At 48.8% G+C, this 15,695-nt stretch overlaps 1 protein-coding gene across 1 annotated transcript in view; it reads right to left on the reverse strand.

Moving 5' to 3' along the window:
- The window catches only part of SLC12A8 (solute carrier family 12 member 8), a 151,507-nt gene that overhangs the window by 115,598 nt on the left and 20,214 nt on the right, over window positions 1-15,695 (reverse strand). Inside the window, exons 3-4 of the mRNA XM_073903188.1 lie at window positions 5,764-5,910; window positions 1,711-1,902 (exon numbers count right to left, since the gene is read on the reverse strand). Coding sequence (XP_073759289.1) covers window positions 1,711-1,902; window positions 5,764-5,910 — 339 coding nt within the window. The remainder of the gene's footprint in view (window positions 1-1,710; window positions 1,903-5,763; window positions 5,911-15,695) is intronic.

The following is a 15,695-nucleotide window of genomic DNA, read 5'->3' on the forward strand; positions in this document are numbered from 1 at the left end:
AAGAAAGAAAGAAAGAAAGAAAGAAAGAAAGAAAGAAAGAAAGAAAAGAAAAAGAGAAAGAAAGAAAGAAAACTTCCTACAAAGAAAAGCCTGGGACCAGATGGTTTCACCACTAAACTTTACCAAACATTTAAAGGATTAACACCATTCCTTTAGAAACTCTTCCCAAAAAATAGAAGAGGAGGGAACACCTCCCAACTCATTCTATTAGGCCAGCTTTATCATGATACCAAAACTAGACAAAGATATCACAAGAAAACTACAGACCAATATCCCTCATGAATACATGCGCCAAATTCCTCAACAAAACCCTAGCAAACTGAATGCAATAGCATATAAAACGGATTATGCAGCACCGACACCCTGATCAGAGAGCCCAGCCCAGGTCAGCTGCAGGCGAAGGAGAGGCGTGCTGAGGATGCTGACCACAGGGGCCCAGTGTTTCTGACCAAGGCCCAAAGGCCCAAACAGCAGCTGCCAGCGCCAGAAAACACTCAACATCCCAGCTCCCTCTCCCCCTCCCACCCCCCCCCACCCCGGCTGGTCCCCTGTCGTGGCATCTGCTGCCACCGCAGGCAAGCTGGTCTCCCCAGAGAGTGGTGCTACAACCTGCTTGCCTATGAGATAGCACAGAAGTAAAAATCCAATAGACAAGTCCCCAGAGTAATAAAGTAAACTAGGCATTTATCACTCACCTCCCAAACTACTATGCGTAAAAAGGCAAGTGGTTTTTAAGAGTGCAGTGACAATCTCTCTGCCTTCCTGGCGTGTCACACACACACACACACACACACACACACACACACACACTTTTGTGCTGTTGGAGAATCAGATGTACTTAGGCTAAAATACCCTGTTCCTGCTGCTGAAAAAGAAAAATAGAAGAAATAAAACCTGTGCTTTCTTTGAGGAGACTCTTGTACTCTTACTTAGACAAATTCTTTCCTTTAAACTGTTTTCTCAACCACCCACCACCCTTTGCACCATCATAAAAGCCTTTTCGAAGCCAACAAGTGCTGACAAAGAGCCGCTTCTTAATGCCTGTGCTTTGTGTCCTCAGCATTAGGTCACCGCCCCTGTGTTTCAGCTAAATAAACCTCCGCACTTCTCCCTGCTCACTGGTGTTCTGAGAGCCGGAGTCCCCGCCACACCACCTCCCTGTTAGGATCCCCCTTCTCAGACAGGGCACCCACACAGGGGCTCTCGGCTGGCCTCCCCCCACAAGGCCAGCAAGCGATCAATGAGCCCAGAGCTCCAGCTCATCTGAGAAGTGCCCGCTTCCAGGAAAGTCAGGAAGGTAAAATGTCCCTTCTTCAGCACGAAAGTGCCCCAGGGACGGGGCTACCTGGCTGCCACGTGGGCTCTGGCCACTGTTCTGCACTCCCGTCCCTAGAACAGGCAGCAAGAATAGTCCCAGCCCAGGCCCTGCCTTCCAGGGCAAATCAGGACTGCACGAGGCACCAGAGGTGAGGAGGAAGGAGCACTGGACTCTGGGTCAGGGCGCTGGACAGAGGGCGAGGCTCTCTGAGTTCCTCTCAGAGCCCCCATCTGCCCCTCTATAAAATGGGGGCAACTGCCCCACCTTGCCTCTCCCCAGATCAAACGGGAACGCGGACCAGAAGACGGTGGCTAACAGCCAAGCCAGGGAACAGATCCCACATGCCGATGGCCTCCGGGCACAGCTCCCCTGCCCCAGCTGCCCAGGCTCACCTGTCCGAACACGTACAGCAGCCCAATCGTGCCTCCGGTCTGCCCGCCGAGGACCGAGGAGATCATCGCATAGACACCCCCACTGCCAACACCACAATGCTCCCCAACACCAATGCCAGACATCACAGTGATGAGGGCCACTAGGACAACGAAGGATACCAGAAACATGCCCAGGAGCACTCCTGTGTTTCCCTGCAACAGAACAGCAAGCAGCAAGGTCAGGGGTGAGGATGGAGGGCCCTCCCAGGAGCACTGACCACCTCCCCCCACGCCCCCCAGGGCTGCCACAGGGGTGGGGGACGAAGAGCCACCCGGACGGAGGTGAGGCCCCGGGAAAGGACTGAGGCAGCCCACAAGAGTAAGGCCTGGAAGAAATTCCAGATGAAGGACAACGTCCTTGCTTCAAACCCTTCAGTAGCTCCCCACCACCAACAGGGCACTCGCGAGGCCTCCCCCAATCCGCCCCTCTCCACCACCCAGTCCTCATCCCCATGCCCTGGCGGGAAGCCCCATGCTCTTCCCCACCAGCCCCCTGCCCAGCACGCCTTTCCTGCTCACTCCACCTCCCTGACAGCCTCACTTAAGGCTCCGTAGTGAGGGGCTTCCTCCGGCTCTTACAGTACTCTTACAAGCATCCAGGTACTTAGAAGTACCACAGTACTTATCATACTGGGTCTGCTTCCAAGCTCAGCTTTACCTCTGCGCTGGGAGTGCCAAGAGAGCGGGATGATGTTTTATTAGCCTTTATTCAGTTTCTTCTTTTGCTGATTTTATATCTTTTAATGAAATTATAGAACAACTATTTTCTTTCTCTGTTCATGCTTTCAAATCTTTGCATGTGATAAAAAGATATCCTGTGGGGCGCCTGGGTGGCTCGGTCATTAAGCGTCTGCCTTCGGCTCAGGTCATGATCTCAGGGTGCTGGGATAGAGCCCCACATCAGGCTCCCTGCTCAGCAGCCAGTCGGCTTCTCCCTCTGCCCCTCCCCCCAGCTTGTGCTTGCTCTCATCTCAAATAAACAAACAAAATCTTAAAAAAAAAAAAAGATATCCTGCACCAATCTTTGAGTTTTCATACCAAAACTGCCACTTTAACATCTTCCGAGTCATAAGCGAGTTGCCAAATTATTCTTTAGAGTTCATCTGTCGATTTGAAAATCATCTGGCATGACCTCTCCTGACTCGAGTTTTATGCCACCTCCTAGAAGTCCTATCTTATTTTTGCCATTTCACACTTACCTTTGTTTCCATGATCAAATGCGATTTTTCAGGTAAAACGAATGCCAGAGCCGACAAACAGATCATTTCAGGGCAAGCCCCTGTATTCGTGCGCTAGGTAGCCTCCAAGTCGGCCCCCGGGGCCCCCTCCCCACCCTCAGCCCTACCCCCGCCCAGCCCCTGGAGCGCATGCCCTGTGTAATCTCCTCCCTCCAGCTGGGTTTGGACCTGGTGACTCTGAATGAACAGAACACTGCGGAAGTAAAGGGATATCTGTTCTGAGACGAGGATATTAAAAGACCTGGGCTCTCGTCTTGGGTGCACGCTCTCTCTCTCTCATAGGTTGCTCTTCCCTGGGAAGTCAGCTGCATGTAGGGAGGCAGCCCTAGGAAGAGGGCCATGTGACAGGCCCGCCGACAGCCCCGCAGGTGATCTTGGAAGCAGATCCTCGGTTGGTAGAGCCTTCAGGTGGGATGGCGGCCCTGACGGACAGCCTGGCGGCATCCCCAGCACAGACCCCGAGCCAGAGGCACCCGGCTAAGCTGCAGCTGGGTCCCAGGACCACAGCAACTATAAGATAATACACGTTTTTGTCTTATGCTGCTAGTTATTGGAATCATGTGTTATGCAGCAATAGAAAATGTAACACGCCTTGTACCTTCACTTTGGGGATGGGACCGACGCTTCTGGATAGCCATTTCTCAAAAAAAAAAAAAAAAAAAAAAAGCCCAGAGGGGGGGTGAAGAAGAGGCCCTTAAAGACTTAAGAATCCAAATAGAGAGCTTAGGGGCGCCTGGCTGGCTCAGTTGGTAGAGCGTGCAACTCTTGATCTCAGGGTGGTGAGTTTGAGCCCCATGTGGGGTGTAGAGCATACTTAAAAAAAAATAGAGAGCTTACCTTTTTCTCTTTCTACCATTCCATAACTACCCCCTGCATGAAGCAGAGACCAGAGGCCCAGCTGTCACTGGCCGGGCCTTCCTCTGCCACCGCAGTCAGATTGACGGGCTTTCCTTGGACACAGACTGGAGAGGTTCTGGGCAGTGAGGTGGCCTTTAGGAAGGGACAAAAGCAGAGGTGGATCCCAGATGCCTAAATCTGCCTGCAGGACAAGGAGTCCGAGCTGGAGACTTTGGGTTTTTGTAAGCAGGAGCCCCTGTAAGTTTGGGAGGGATGTAAGAGGACTGAATTCTTAACATCCATGCTAGGGAGGTTGCTGATTCTACTTTAAGCTTTCCAAATGCTAATAATAATAAAAAAAAAATTCAGACCCACCCAGGCCATGACTAAGGCTGAACCCTGAGCTAAGGACCTATGTACGGAGTGGAGCAAGAGCTCAGGAAGGTGTGGCAACACCCAGGCCTCCTGAGAGGCTGAGAACCCCATACACCCCACTACAGTGCACCCTTACTCCCCCAGAATTTGCCCATGTGATGGTTAATTTTCTGTGTCAACTTGGATGGGCTATGGTGACCATTTGTTTAATCAAACAGCGGTCTAGATATTGCTGTAAATGTATTTTTAGCTGTGAATAACATTTACAGTCAGTAGGCTTTAGATAAAAGAGATTACCCTCCCTAATACGGGTGGGCCTCATCCAAACTGTTGAAAGTTTTAACAGCAAAGACTGAGGTTTCCCAGAGAAGAAAGAATTCTGCAGCCAGACTGCAACATAGAAATTCTGTCTGTGTTCCCAGCCTTTGGCCTCAAGCCTGCAACCTCAATTCTTACCTGAGTCTCACTAGGACTCACCAGACCCCACAATCATATATATAGGATGTCCTATATATCTCTTATAGATATATGGCTCCTATTGGTACTGGCTCTGTTTCTCTGAAGAACCCTGACTAGTACATTCCACACCTTGAATGGCCCGCTTTCTCTGTCACCTGTGCAATCCAGCTCACCTTTCAGAGCCTGGTGGAAACATGTCTCCTCCAGGAAACTTTCCTGGACCCCTTAGCAACCATACATTCACAGCCTGTTCAACTCTTGAGGGAGCCCACACGGCCTTGAGACCTACTTGGATTCCTGATGTGAAATCTACCCAGCAAGGGCTGTTCGCTCAGCAGGGGGAGGAATGGGGCCTTCTATTCTGTAATCCCATTGGCACATAGTAGAGCCTGGAACACAGTAGGTGCTCGTCCATAATTCCTGACTGGTTACATTTTTGTTTTGAGCAGCCTGTTCAGTTTACAGAAGTCCCAGGGAAAATGCCCCCTGTAAAGGGCTCAGGCCCCTGCTCAGGACACACATCTGCTTGGAAGGTCCCAAGATGCCTTCACAGAAGACACAAAGAAGAGGCCTTTGTTCTCTGTATGGAAGAAGGAAACTGCCCCCCACCATCTCATGCACCTCTGACCCAGCACAGCTACGTGCAGCCTTACACATGGGGTCTGTGGGTCACAGGGGAAGGCAACCGTGTGGATGGAGGAGCTGGTGCCACCAGGAGGGCACCAGTCAAGTTGAAGAACACCAGGAAAGCTGGAGAGGGTCACCAACTGGAGGCAAAGTTGCCACCAGTCTGCTCTCTCTGATCTACCCCCAGTTCCATCCATGATGTGCCCTGACTTCTGTGCTCCTATTTCTCATATTTCTGAGTTCCTATAACTTAAATCCATGGTGAAGCTTCCCTCGGAGCCTTTGTCTGAGGCCTAGGTTCTCAGGATTCTCATTTAAATAGCAATGCTAACTATGCTGTGTGCTTGCTTCTTGTTTTGTGCTCTGCAGCATCCGTGGTTCGGGAATCTGTCGCCTGAGCTGCAGAATGACCAAGAGTGCAGGGCTTTCCATGTCACGGGCCCACGAGAACCTGCAGGGCCACCAGCTTGTCACTCACCACCAGCCAGCCAGTCCTCAGGAAAAGGACAACCCCAAAAATGTTGATCATGCAAGACGTGAACACACCATCCCAAGTCCCAAACAGCACTGGCTCCCGGACGAACAGCTGGCTCTTCCACCAGGGCTGGCGCTGGGCCAGCGCCCCCTGAAAACAAAGCACACAGAATTCAGCTAGCCGCACTGCAGAGGGTCAGCGAGAAGGAAAGGGCAGTGGAACAGAGGGGGCTAGCGGAACTCAGCTTTCCAATCCGCCCACCTTCCTGTGCAAGGCAGGCGTGTGTGTGTGTGCGTGTGTGTGTGTGTCTGTGCACGCACACGCATGCACAAGGTCTTGGAGGCTGTTTCTGCCTAAGGGTCACCGTTCTCTCCTCACGGTGACTCCTCTATCCACATGGGCAGAGATGAGTTGGCCAGCGGGTCGGTTCCCTTTCCTTCCAGCCACTCGGCCGACTACACCTCCCAGCCTCTTTGCAGGTGGGTGTGGCCAGGTGACTGAGTTCTAGCCTCTGGAAGGTAGGTAGGAGCGCTTCTAGTGAGCGTGGGATCCTGGGCTCCAGCTCAGGCAGCGGTCACGAGCTCTGGGTAGGGCCACTTTCTTTCTTTCTTCCTTTTTTTTTTTTTTTTTTGATTCAATTGGCCAACATAAAGTACATCATTAGTTTTTGATATAATGTTCAATGACTCATTAGTTGCGTATAACACTCCGCCTCTCAGTCCTCCCATCAGGGAGGGGAGCAGCTTCCCGCAGTCACTAATCTTTGGGTAAACTGACTTTTGGCATTTTGCGCCTCTGTCCCTAACACCGCCATGATGAATTCTGCTATTGAATCCCCTCTGTTTAAAACACCTGGCGCAGTTGCCACTTTCCTGACTGGACCCTGCTGTCCCAGGGACCCCTGAGCCCCCTCCAGCCCACCCCCAGGATTCTAAGGCATCATTGGGCAGTTGTTTAGAATCAGAGGTTTATAAATGGTTAAACACATGCCTTCTTTATTTTTCCAGTTCAGAAATAACAGAGGCGCTTTAACAAAACCCTCAAATGGGAACTCTGCTGAAGAAACTAAAGCTTGCGGAAATACTAAAATGGCTTAAAGACAACTAGTAGCAGCTGGCGCTGGGAACCGCTCTTGTGCAGAGCTGGTGGCGCACACACACACGTCAGGAATCCTCCAGTACCTCACACCACAGCAGGGATGAAGGACTCTCACCTTGCAGGGGCGGGGGGGCCCCAACTCTGAAGCTGTGTGCGCAGGGAGTCTAACCAAGCATGTGGGTAATCTCTAAACACAGTGAGAAGGCAGAAAAATCAATAGTCTGGGAAAGAATCACTGGGGCCTGGCTCCTGAATGGCTGAGAACAATGGAGGCACCCGCGATCTAGCACCAAAGGCTCAGGCCCACTGGCCTGGGTCAAAACCAAACGAGAGGAGCCCGTCCCCTCCTCTCTCCTTGTATCATGCACTCACAGATCAAGAAAGGGCCTCAAAAAATCATCCGGGCCATCAGTTAAGACTTCAGACCCCTTGGCATCCCCTGCCGGTCCCCTAGGCCAGCCGGAGCTCCTTTGATCTGTGTGTATTCCTGCCCATCCTTCTTTCACAAGCCACAGACGAGGGATCTGCTGAAAGTCAACAAACGTGAGAACAGTGATCATGGCTCAGAGCAAAGACTCTGCTGACCTATGCTCATCCTTGAACAAATGGCACCATGGGACCTGTCGGGTGAACCCTAATCTCCAAATTCAGGGCATGGCCCAACTTCCCATCTCTACTTGGGTTCAGTTTCCCACCATGGCCTGTTTTAGGTCTGTTCTTTATTAGAAACAGCAGTGACAATGGCAGCAACTTAGCAATTTAGAGAGCGCTTTCACCTTCCACACCCACCTTCCCCTTTGATTCTCACAACACCCCCGGGAGGCAGACAGGGAGAGGACGCTGGGAGGAGAGCCAGGACTGCCGGGAGCCCACAGATGGGTTTGAGTCCCCCACGCCAGACGATAACGTCTGTACTTAGCCCTGCACCTCCGGTGATTTGCCCTTTTCTTTCCTAAAAGTCAGTTCTTTAGGTTCCCATTTCTAACACCCTGAACTTTGCTTCATGACGCAGGCATCTGCCTTCCCCATGGGTCTCCCACCGTGAAGTTAGAAACTGTATTCGTCTTCCATGCCAACTTCGCCTGTCCACCCTGAAGGCTGCTTCGTGTCCGTGTTTGTTTACCTAACAGCCTCTGAGAAGCTTTTACTCCCGGGATCCCACTGAACTAAATCAGCCGGAAAGGGGGTTCCCAAATAAGGCAGAAATGTTAGGAGACTCGGCACCCTGAGAAGGAAAGTATAAATGGTTTAAAATGAGTTTGGTGGCCAGACCATGACAGCTTCTCAGGATGCTTAGGAGAATGTGCCTACCTTTTTTTTTTTTTTACCAAGTGACAAAAGAATGTAACTCAGTCTTCCCAGAGCCCGCTTGCTTGTCAGAGACCAGTAGGAAGAGTCTGCGTTTGACCCCAAGGTTGCAACCCTGATGTTCTTAGAGAGATACCAGCAAAAGCCCAGGGGGAGAGAGAGACAAGGAAGAAGAAAGAAAAGCACAGAAAAAGGGAAAGTGGATGAGACAGGGAATTGTGGAAGGAACTGTTAAGTAGGTAACATAGAGACGCCAAGGGCTGTTTCCCAGGCCCCCTGCACTGACGTGCTGTCCCCGGGCATCCACATAGGAGCAGCACTGGTGTCCATCCTTCACGCCTCTCCCTCCACCACATCCTGAGGCTGCTCTACTGAAGGGGTGCCTCTCCTTCATCCCAGCCTCTGCTACTGCCCCACGACAGACTTTCCCAGAGACTACTGGCTAGACAACTCAAACCAGCCACCTTGCGACTGACTGCTTGGCCCACAGCTGGTACAATTCTGAAACCAGTCCTGATGTGTGGCTTTCCCCCCATACCAAGCTATTCACCCGCACCCCTGGTGTCCTCTACTCCAACTCAGTTCTGATATGATCTATCTGGAAACAGTGTCAGATCTCCCATCGCTGCTCACCCCAAACTCCAGATGCTGGTTACCAGGCCAGGGTGTCACCTGTGCTTCTGAGGAACTGGCTGTAAATCAGAGGTTCCCATGACACCCTCCTTGGCCTCCATTAATTAGCTAGAACGTCTCTCAGAATTCAGAGAGACACTTGACTTCCTAGATTACCACTATGTTACAAAAGGCTATAACCCAGGAACAGCCAGTGGGAGAGACACCCACGGGGGGAAAGCGTGTTGCTTCCATGCTCTCTCCAGGCCTGTCACCCTCTCCAAATCTCCACGTGTCCACCAGCCTGGAAGCTCTTCAAACCTCGTTCTTTGGGAGTTCTAAGGAGGCTTCATTACATAGGCATGATTGATGAAATCATTAGATGTTAGCAATTGACTCCATCTCCAGTCCCCACATCTCCCCTGAAAGTTCCAACCCCTAATCATGGTCGGTTCCTTGGCAATCAGACCCCATCCTTAGGTGCTTTCCAAAAGTCACCTTATTGACATAAACCCAGTTGTGGTTGAAAGGAGATTGTTATGGATATCTAGATACCCTTATCACTCTTATCTCTTAGGAGATTCCAAGGGTTTTAGGAGCCCTATGCCAGGAATGAGGAGAAAAGCCAAATACATATTTCTTCTTATAAATCACAATGTCACAACTGACTACTCCACAACCCTGCTGTCTCTATGTCCTGCCAGCTTTTCCCATTCCCCTTTGCTTCTGCTCAGATAGGCTGAGGGCAGCGCCACGGGCTGGCAGCCCAAGCCGACGTTGAACAGGAGAACAGAAGGTCAGCTTCTCCCCCACACTCCGGAAGCTCACACGCAACTCCCTCCCATCTCAGATATGCCCTACCACAAAGGTCATGATGCACAGACTCCCCCTCTGCCCTCTACTCGGTCATTTCTATCACTGGGGTAAGGAGGAGGCAGAAGAGTTGGGGTTATGGCAGGTGACAACTGGACCAGCTCTGAGCTAGCTTTTTTTTTTTAATCCGAAAAAGTACTCTTATTATTCAGCCTCTGAGCTATTCCACAGAAGCAAGTGGGGTGCTGCAATGCACAACACCGACAGGGGCGCCTCTGAGGTTTCCCCAGACTCAGTGCCACGCTCACACGGGACATAAGGCTGTCTACCAGACTGGAGAAACGGATGATTTGGAGAAATGTGTCATTTTCTCTGGGACCATTTGCAGGGAGGTCCTGCTGCCATGTCAGGGACCAAGTCTTGTCTTTCATCTCCAATTTGCCTGAGATGCTGTGGAGATCCACATGGGTGGCCCCAACAACTCTGTGCCAGAGAAAAAAGCTAAGAGTTCCCAGATGTCACTTAACAGTTAGATAGCTAAAGGCCTTTCCTATAAAGGAAAGGTTACGTTGTTTGTAGAAGCCAGCTGGGCCCCTGTGGAAGGCTGTAAGGTGTTGCCAAAGTCCAGATGAACATCTGTGGTGTGTCAGATGCCAGAGTTCTCATCCTCAGAGTGAGGCAGACAGAAACTCATGCATCTCAGAAATGCTCTGGACACAGAACTTACTCTAGACCCAGCTTAGGATGGGGCAGTTTGCTAACTAACTTCCAATAAGTTAGATCTTAGATTTCTCAACAATTCCATTTGGAATCACTTTTTTTTTTTTTTTTTTAGAACTGAAGCATTAAAATTTCCGAGTGACAGTGTTTCATTTGTGAGGGTCTTCTGAGATTTTCAGCCTCTTTCCTGACTTTGAGGATGCAAGGAATGCCCAGCCTCCACCTTTTCTCAATGGGTCTTGCCCACCCCACTTTCATTTTGGTTTTGGCAGAAGCAGAAGTGAAGTTGACCACGGTCTGGGTAAGGCACAAAGCTTCGGATTGTTGCTGGTATCTCCACTCAGTTGGCAAAATGAGACAACCCCATAGGATACCACGTGGTCAGCCCTGGTTTGAAAGACCCTGCGGGTAGAGGGCAAGAGGACCGTGATCTCTAAGTGGGAGGACAGTCTGTGCAGGGAGGGCGGAAGGAACAAGCAGGTGGGCCTCCATGGTCCCCACCCCGGAACTGCAGTTTTAACCATTTCAAATGCTGGGGGTTCCCTTAGTTTGAGAAGCCCTGCCACGGGACATTGGTGCCAAGGAAGGGAATGCACAATTTTCAGGGGAACAGGTGAGAAACTCTACTGTTCTGCCCCCCCGCCCAGGTCAGGAGAGGGTCAAAGCAAGATAAGGCCTGTCCCTTCCCCGCAGACAAAGTACATCCGCAGAGACTGCTTCTGCCTGGAATATACACACATGAGCCAACAGTTTGCTTTCTGAAAGCTAATTATTTATTAATTACACATCAGAGAGTGTGCCAGGCTGCCGCTGAACGGTGATGCGGTGCGCCGAGTGGGTACCGCCTCCCTCCCCTCGCTCTGAACGGGCCGCGGGCAGGAGCTGGGCAGGGGGCTCCGTGGGCCAGAGCCCACGTGCGGGGCCCGCCTAAGATGCAGACAGCCACGTACCTGCATCGTGGGTTTCTGTGCAGTTTAGATGAGATGATAATTGTGAAAGCTTTTTGTGAGCAGGAAGCATAACAGACAATTTTAAATGTGGGTGAAGGTCCCCTCAGGGAAGTCAGGAGGATGAGTAAGGAAAGAGGGCTTCTGGACCATGCATTTTCTATCTTCCCCACCTAACTTGTCATCATGTTTCAGGGAAATCCTTGCTTTATACCTCAGCCGTGAAAGCTGCCCTCCCAAGCCCTGGCCTGGGAGAGCCAGCCCCTTCCAGCATGGGCAGCCAGGGAGGGTTCTGTCACCCCGACCGATGTGAGGAATGGAAATGGCCCTGCCACTGAGGAGGGAAGGACCGTGTGGTCAAAGTCTGATTTCCCTGGATTCGAATCTGGGCAGCACCTCTGGTCAATATTGATTTAAGTGTTGCTAGGAACGTGAGACTTTCGTGGCAATGTGGGTCTCCTTTGCCACAGAGGTAGTTCAAAAGCCAAGGTCTACATCCAGTAGTTTCTGCGTGCTTGCTCTGTGGTTTTTCCATGCCTGTACACAATAATCCTTGTGCAACACTGAGAATCTCCCAAGGCACAACCTGGTCAACCCCCTGCAGAGCCCCAGGAGGGGCAAGAGCCTCAGACGCCGTGCAAACATTGATTGCCGATGGTTCTGCCTCCTTGGACCACACAGCGGATCCTTCCCCAGTATAGCCACTACTGCCTACAGGACTCAGAACCCGGAGACAGTTTTTCCGGGCACCTGATACCATCCCACAAAGGGCGGGAGCCCACGGCGGCAATGCCATGGCCACCTAAACAAGAGCATTCCCTGCCCTTCCCAGACTCCTTAGCAAAAGGGCAGAGCCTTTCTTGCAGGACTCAGGCTGCCACTGCTACTTGACTTTAACATAATGAGGAGCAATGTGGACCCTAACACCCTTCCTCAGTAACAGGCAAACCAGCTAAAAAAATCAACTGCAAAAGGCTTATCCCTCTGGGTGCATCAGTAGATCAGCCAATATTATATTTGTTTAAGAATTGTTATGTGCTGCGCAGTTCTGACTTTTGGAATCACATTAATGTTTTGTATACTCAAAGTCAAATCAAATCAACAGGGATGAGAAAAAATTAGACTGCGAAGAGAAACAAATTAGCCTAACTGTATTTCAAATGAATAACATAACCACACTGAAGGTGGGAAAAGAACTGAACCAGAATAACTTTTGAATGTGGTTCTTTGTCTGTGTGCTCTCAGTCTAAAGACAAAAATAACTACAAATATTCAATTCTAGGTAGAAAGGTCTTTTTTTTTTTGTTTGGTTTGGGTTTCTTTTTACAGGGGTAGGAGTTATCAATTCTAAATCTACCTTCTGTGAATTGTAGGATTGAGCAAATAAGTAAAGGTATATGAGAGTTAAGTTTCCCCCTTTTGGAGAAAGGAATTACAACTAAAGAAAGAGGAATGAGGGGAAGAATGACCCCTGGAGTGATGGATTGGAAGGAGAAGTATCAGTTTCAATTTGTGGTTTTTAATATAGATAGAAAAATATGGTACTGGATGTGTGTGTGTGTGTGTGTGTGTGTGTGTGTGTGTTTACCTTCCTTCTCTCTGTCCACCTGGGGCTCTATAAGCAATGACACCCCCATAGCCATCAACACACCTAGATCTTGGTCTTTAAATACTATTCCTCATTTTAAGGAATCAAGACCCTTCCTTTGGAGAAATGGCTGATTCAGGGCTGGGGAAGAGAAAGTACAAAATAAGCCTGGAATATTTTGTGCCAGAAAGCAAGAAAGTGCTAAAAAAAAAAATGGTGAGGATATGACAAAAGGACATAGGAGCCAGTTTGAAAGGAGCCCCCACTGGCCAACTCTGGGCTGACTGGAGCATCAAAATAGTAATAGCAATAGAATATTTACGTAATAAAATAAGAAACTGAGTCCATACGGACGTAAATAAATGAATAAATTAAAATATGAGGAAGAAGGGAAAGTCCTTCTTTACAGAACACCAACTAGCATCTGTAGAAGGAGTGATGGTATCAGAAGAATCACCATTTTGCAACCATCAGGGTCATAACTGATTCTGTCAAGAATCGTCAACCACGGATACTAATGCCAGTGGGTGAAAGACCGATGAGGAACAGGATACTTCCCTAGTCTCAAAGTATCCCCAACGAACTGTTTATTAATTACAAAGAGAAAAATCAGTAACTTTAGAGTGGATTAATGTAACAGACACCACCTTAAATAAGTAACCAAAGTTAGCATCACCAATAATGGGATGAACGGAAATCCTGTACCTTCTAGAGAAGAACACAACTATCACTTCTAGGGTCTTCCTGCCAAAAATACAAAAGCTAAATCTAATCGTGAGGGGTCCCAAACTGAGGGATGTTCTACAAAATAACTGTCTTGTGTTCTTCAAAATATGTCATGAAAGACCAGGAAAGGCTAAGTAACAGTTGCAGATTAAAGAAGAGTAGAGACAGGACAATTAGGTGCAATGTGTCATCCTGGACTGGACCCCGGGCCCTGGGGAGAAATGCTATAGGATGTAAGGGGGATGACTGGCAAAACTGGAATGTGGAACCAAGGACTAGATAATAGGATGCACCAATGTCACATTTCCTGATCTCGATAAATATACTATGGTTAGGTAAAGGACAATTCTCATTCTTAGGACACACACACTGAAGAATTCATGGATAGGGGGTACATGATGTGTACAAATCACCTTCAGATGGCTTAGGGGAAAAATACAGAATATAACATATATTAGAATATATAGACAAATATATACACAAATGGAATAGAAACATATGGAGAGAGCATACTAATGTTGAAGCCAAAGGACAAAATGTTAACAAATGGTCAATCTGAGTCAAGAATATATGGGCATTCTTGGGGCACCTGGGTGGCTCAGTCAGGTAAGCATCTGACTTTGACTCAGGTCATGATCTCAGGGTCCTGGGTTGGAGCCCCGCCCTGCATAGGGGCCCCACGCTCAGTGGGGGGTCTGCTTCTGCCCCTCCCCCCCACTTGTGCACTCGCTCTCATTCTCTCGCTCTCAAATAAATAAATAAAACCTTAAAGAAAGAGAGAATATATGGGCATTCTTTGTACTATTGCAACTTTCTATGATTGTGAAATTTTACCAACATGTCAAAAGTTTAAAAATAAATAATAAGTTCAACAAAAGCTAATTTTACGCAAGGAGCCCAGACACTTATTTAAAAAAATAGCTTGTATACTCTCGTGCCCAACACAAAACTTTTACTAAATGTGAGCTAGCTGAATGAATGAATGAAATGTGCTTTAGAAAGTAACATTAGGTACCTCTTTTAAGATGGCAGAAAAAGCACTTCTGTGCCTTCTAAATTACCATAAAATGACAGAAAACATGTGGGGTTTTTTTTTTAAGTATAAAACTATACTTATAACTAGAAGGGAAAAAAGAACAAGTACCACCAGCAGATCAGACATTTGAGGAAATTCCTACAGATGGGCTTGGAGAGGGGAAGACAAAGCAAAGGAGGGAGAAGCAGGGCGGCCGAGAGAAGAGTGGTCTTCTTTTTTTTTATTTTTTATTTTTTTATTGTTATGTTAATCACCATACATTACATCATTAGTTCTTGATGTAGTGTTCCATGATTCATTGTTTGTGCATAACACCCAGTGCTCCATGCAGTACGTGCCCTCTTTAATACCCATCACCAGGCTAACCCATCCCCCTACGCTCCTCCCCTCTAGAACCCTCAGTTTGTTTTTCAGAGTCCATCGTCTCTCGTGGTTCGTCTTCCCCTCTGACTTACTCCCCTTCATTCTTCCCCTCCTGCTATCTTCTTCTTTTTCTTTTTTCTTAAAATATGTTGCATTGTTTGTTTCAGAAGTACAGATCTGTGATTCAACAGTCTTGCACAATTCACAGCGCTCACCATAGCACATACCCTCCCCAATGTCTATCACCCAGCCACCCCATCCCTCCCACCTCCCACCACTCCAGCAACCCTCAGTTTGTTTCCTGAGATTAAGAATTCCTCATATCAGTGAGGTCATATGATACATGTCTTTCTCTGATTGACTTATTTCACTCAGCATAACACCCTCCAGTTCCATCCACATCATTGCAAATGGCAAGATCTCATTCCTTTTGATGGCTGCATAAGATTCCATTCTGTATATGTACCACAACTTCTTTATCCATTCATCTGTCGATGGACATCTTGGCTCTTTCCACAGTTTGGCTATTGTGGACATTGCTGCTATAAACTTTGGGGTCCCCACATTTGTATCTTTGTGGTAAATACCCAGTAGTGCAATTGCTGGATCGAATGGTAGCTCTAATTTCAACTGTTTGAGGAACCTCCATACTGTTTTCCAGAGTGGCTATACCAGCTTGCATTCCCACCAACAGCGTAGGAGGGTTCCCCTTTCTCCACATCCC

This window comes from Callorhinus ursinus, unplaced genomic scaffold (assembly GCF_003265705.2).
Source record: "Callorhinus ursinus isolate GAN/ISIS: 27379988/994484 unplaced genomic scaffold, GSC_fseal_2.0 scaffold1, whole genome shotgun sequence".
NCBI lineage: Eukaryota > Metazoa > Chordata > Mammalia > Carnivora > Otariidae > Callorhinus > Callorhinus ursinus.